Source organism: Solanum tuberosum, unplaced genomic scaffold (genome assembly GCF_000226075.1).
Source record: "Solanum tuberosum cultivar DM 1-3 516 R44 unplaced genomic scaffold, SolTub_3.0 scf00035, whole genome shotgun sequence".
NCBI lineage: Eukaryota > Viridiplantae > Streptophyta > Magnoliopsida > Solanales > Solanaceae > Solanum > Solanum tuberosum.
In genome coordinates, this window is record NW_006238963.1 from 1,878,263 (window position 1) to 1,880,589 (window position 2,327).

The window sequence follows — 2,327 nt, forward strand, 5'->3', positions numbered from 1 at the left end:
GTTAATTTTAGCCATAATAACATTACATAACAACAACAACAACAAAAATAACAATTTCTTTCCATTCAAAAAGTTCCACCTTTGAGGCTAAGGTAGCATCAACAAAAATAGCAATTATTTCCATTCAAAAAGAGTCCTATAAGCAATTTGCCATGAACAACAAACATGTAGTAAATGATTGGATTGTATCACTCTAAAATATTTTTCCCAATAATAGAACAAAGAAAGTACACACTCTTCATTTGTGAGTTACCACCACTCCACCTCCTGAAATAAACTACATGCATTTTCATTCAATCAATTATTCAATTTTACAATAGACATAAAAAGAAGTGGTATCCTATTTACTCCACAAAAGCAAAACAATTAAGAAAAGATCAACATCAACCTCAATAGCAGGAGAAAAAAGGGGCTGTTTACCAAAAGAGATAAGCATGGATCACACTTGACAAATAAACAGAGTTTTCAAACAAGAACAATGTAAAATTTCTATAGTAGTATCAGTAGCTAATTAAACTTAGTAAATAAAAGTAGTAGAATAAAGGAAAAGAGAGCCCTTTTGATTTAGCCTCTGGCAGTCAGCAAAGAAGGAATAGCTGCCAAATTAGGAGTAGTAGCATTCTTATTTGATGCACCTCTTTTCCCATTTGATGACGATGTCTTACTGAAAGCTCTCATTGGACTTGCAAATGCCCATCCCCAAGAACTTCTGTTCCTTCCATGTACAAGCTGCTGTTGTTGTTGTTGTCCCACAGGAGCTATGCCAGATTTCCCATTCATATTTTCCTCAGATGAAACCCAATGAGATGAAGATGATGAAGATGATGATGAAGAAGTTATCATAAAACCACTGAATAGTCCACCACATCTAACTCTTTCTTTGATACAATCTTGCCCTGCCCCTGCTGCTGCTGCTGCACCACTGTTTCTGTGATGAATTTTAGACTTGTTATTGCCTTCTCTTTGAGACTCAACTCTTCTCAAAGTACAATCTCCAAAACCAGTTGAGATTCTTTCAAAAAAATCACCTGAAAAGCTTCTGCTTCCACAGCCAACAGATCTAGATCTAGATACTTTTCTATCAACTGCAGGACTACTCTCATTTTCATTCTCCTCCACCACAACAAACTCTTCTTCTTTCTTCTTTGACCTCATAGAACCATTCCCAACTGAAGGAAAAGTCATGTTTCTTTCAGTTTTCTTGGAATGCTGCTGCTTAGAAGAAGATGAGTAGTAGAGAAATGACCAGAACCTTCTCCTGTGAGGAGTATTATAGTCTTCTTCTTCTTCATTCAAGAAATGCATACCATTTCTAGGAATTGTTGTAGACTTGCTTCTCTTCATAGTAGCAATAACACTACCATTACTATTACCATCTTTTTTCTTCTTGTTATAATGGCTACTCAAGAGAAAAGGCATTCTTGATTTCCTCATTTTCCCATAGTGATTATTACAAACATTTGTTTGGTTCTTGTTGTTGGTTTGGTTGGTTTGGAGTGATGGTAGAGTTGAGGTAGTAGTAGTAGTAGTAGTAGTAGTAGTAGTGGAAGTGGTAGGTACACCAAAATGATCAGATCTAAAAGAAGGTGTAGAAGAAGAGGAAGAAGAAGGGAAAATGGCAGAAGGAAAAGAGGAAGAAACAAGTTTTCCAAGCTTTTCTTGAAGGCAAAAAGCACAGATCCCACCTGGGGTATTGTTCTTGTAAGGATGATTTGTACATATCATATTACCATCACCCATGTCTTCTTCAATCCCTTCCATCACCATTGCAGCTTAACTAACTCTGTTTCTGCTCTGTTATTTTCTATACATTACTTGTCTTGTTCTTGCTGAAAACAACTACTACTAGAGCCTCCTTAATAACTTGAAGAAAGGATTAAACAAGAGAAGAAGAAGTAGGCAAAAATGGTCAAATGGTGGTGTAAATGAAAGCAATACAGAAAATAGAAGAGAAGTTATGGCATTGAAGGAAGGAAGAAATGGTAGTCCCCAGGAGCACGTGCCAACCTGACTAACTGATATAATTAAAACTGATCAAACAAGACAAGAGGAACCCCTACGACCTATTACTGCTATACATGTACGTATAAAAATAATAATTTTATATATGTATCAACGTATTATACCATTTGGGTTCATATCCTGGCCATCAACTACTGAGCTATCGTTTGGCCTAAATTTTCAAATATTCGTGGCAATCATATTGGAGTGAAGTTTTTGGTCAAGTTTCATCATGTGTTCTCCAAATTTTCTCATCTTTTTATGGAAACTAATGGAGAAATATAGAAAAAGAAAATCTTTTTCGATTCTTCTTCTATATAAGTGAA

The 2,327-nt window shown here is 35.6% G+C and overlaps 1 protein-coding gene across 1 annotated transcript; it reads right to left on the reverse strand.

Moving 5' to 3' along the window:
* Positions 1-268: 268 nt before the first annotated feature.
* On the reverse strand, positions 269-2,051 carry LOC102586553 (uncharacterized protein DDB_G0271670-like). The gene has a single exon (XM_006342751.2). It carries the CDS (start codon positions 1,765-1,767, stop codon positions 565-567), a length of 1,203 nt encoding a protein of 400 aa, XP_006342813.1. The 5' UTR covers positions 1,768-2,051; the 3' UTR covers positions 269-564.
* Between the last annotated feature and the right edge of the window lie 276 nt (positions 2,052-2,327).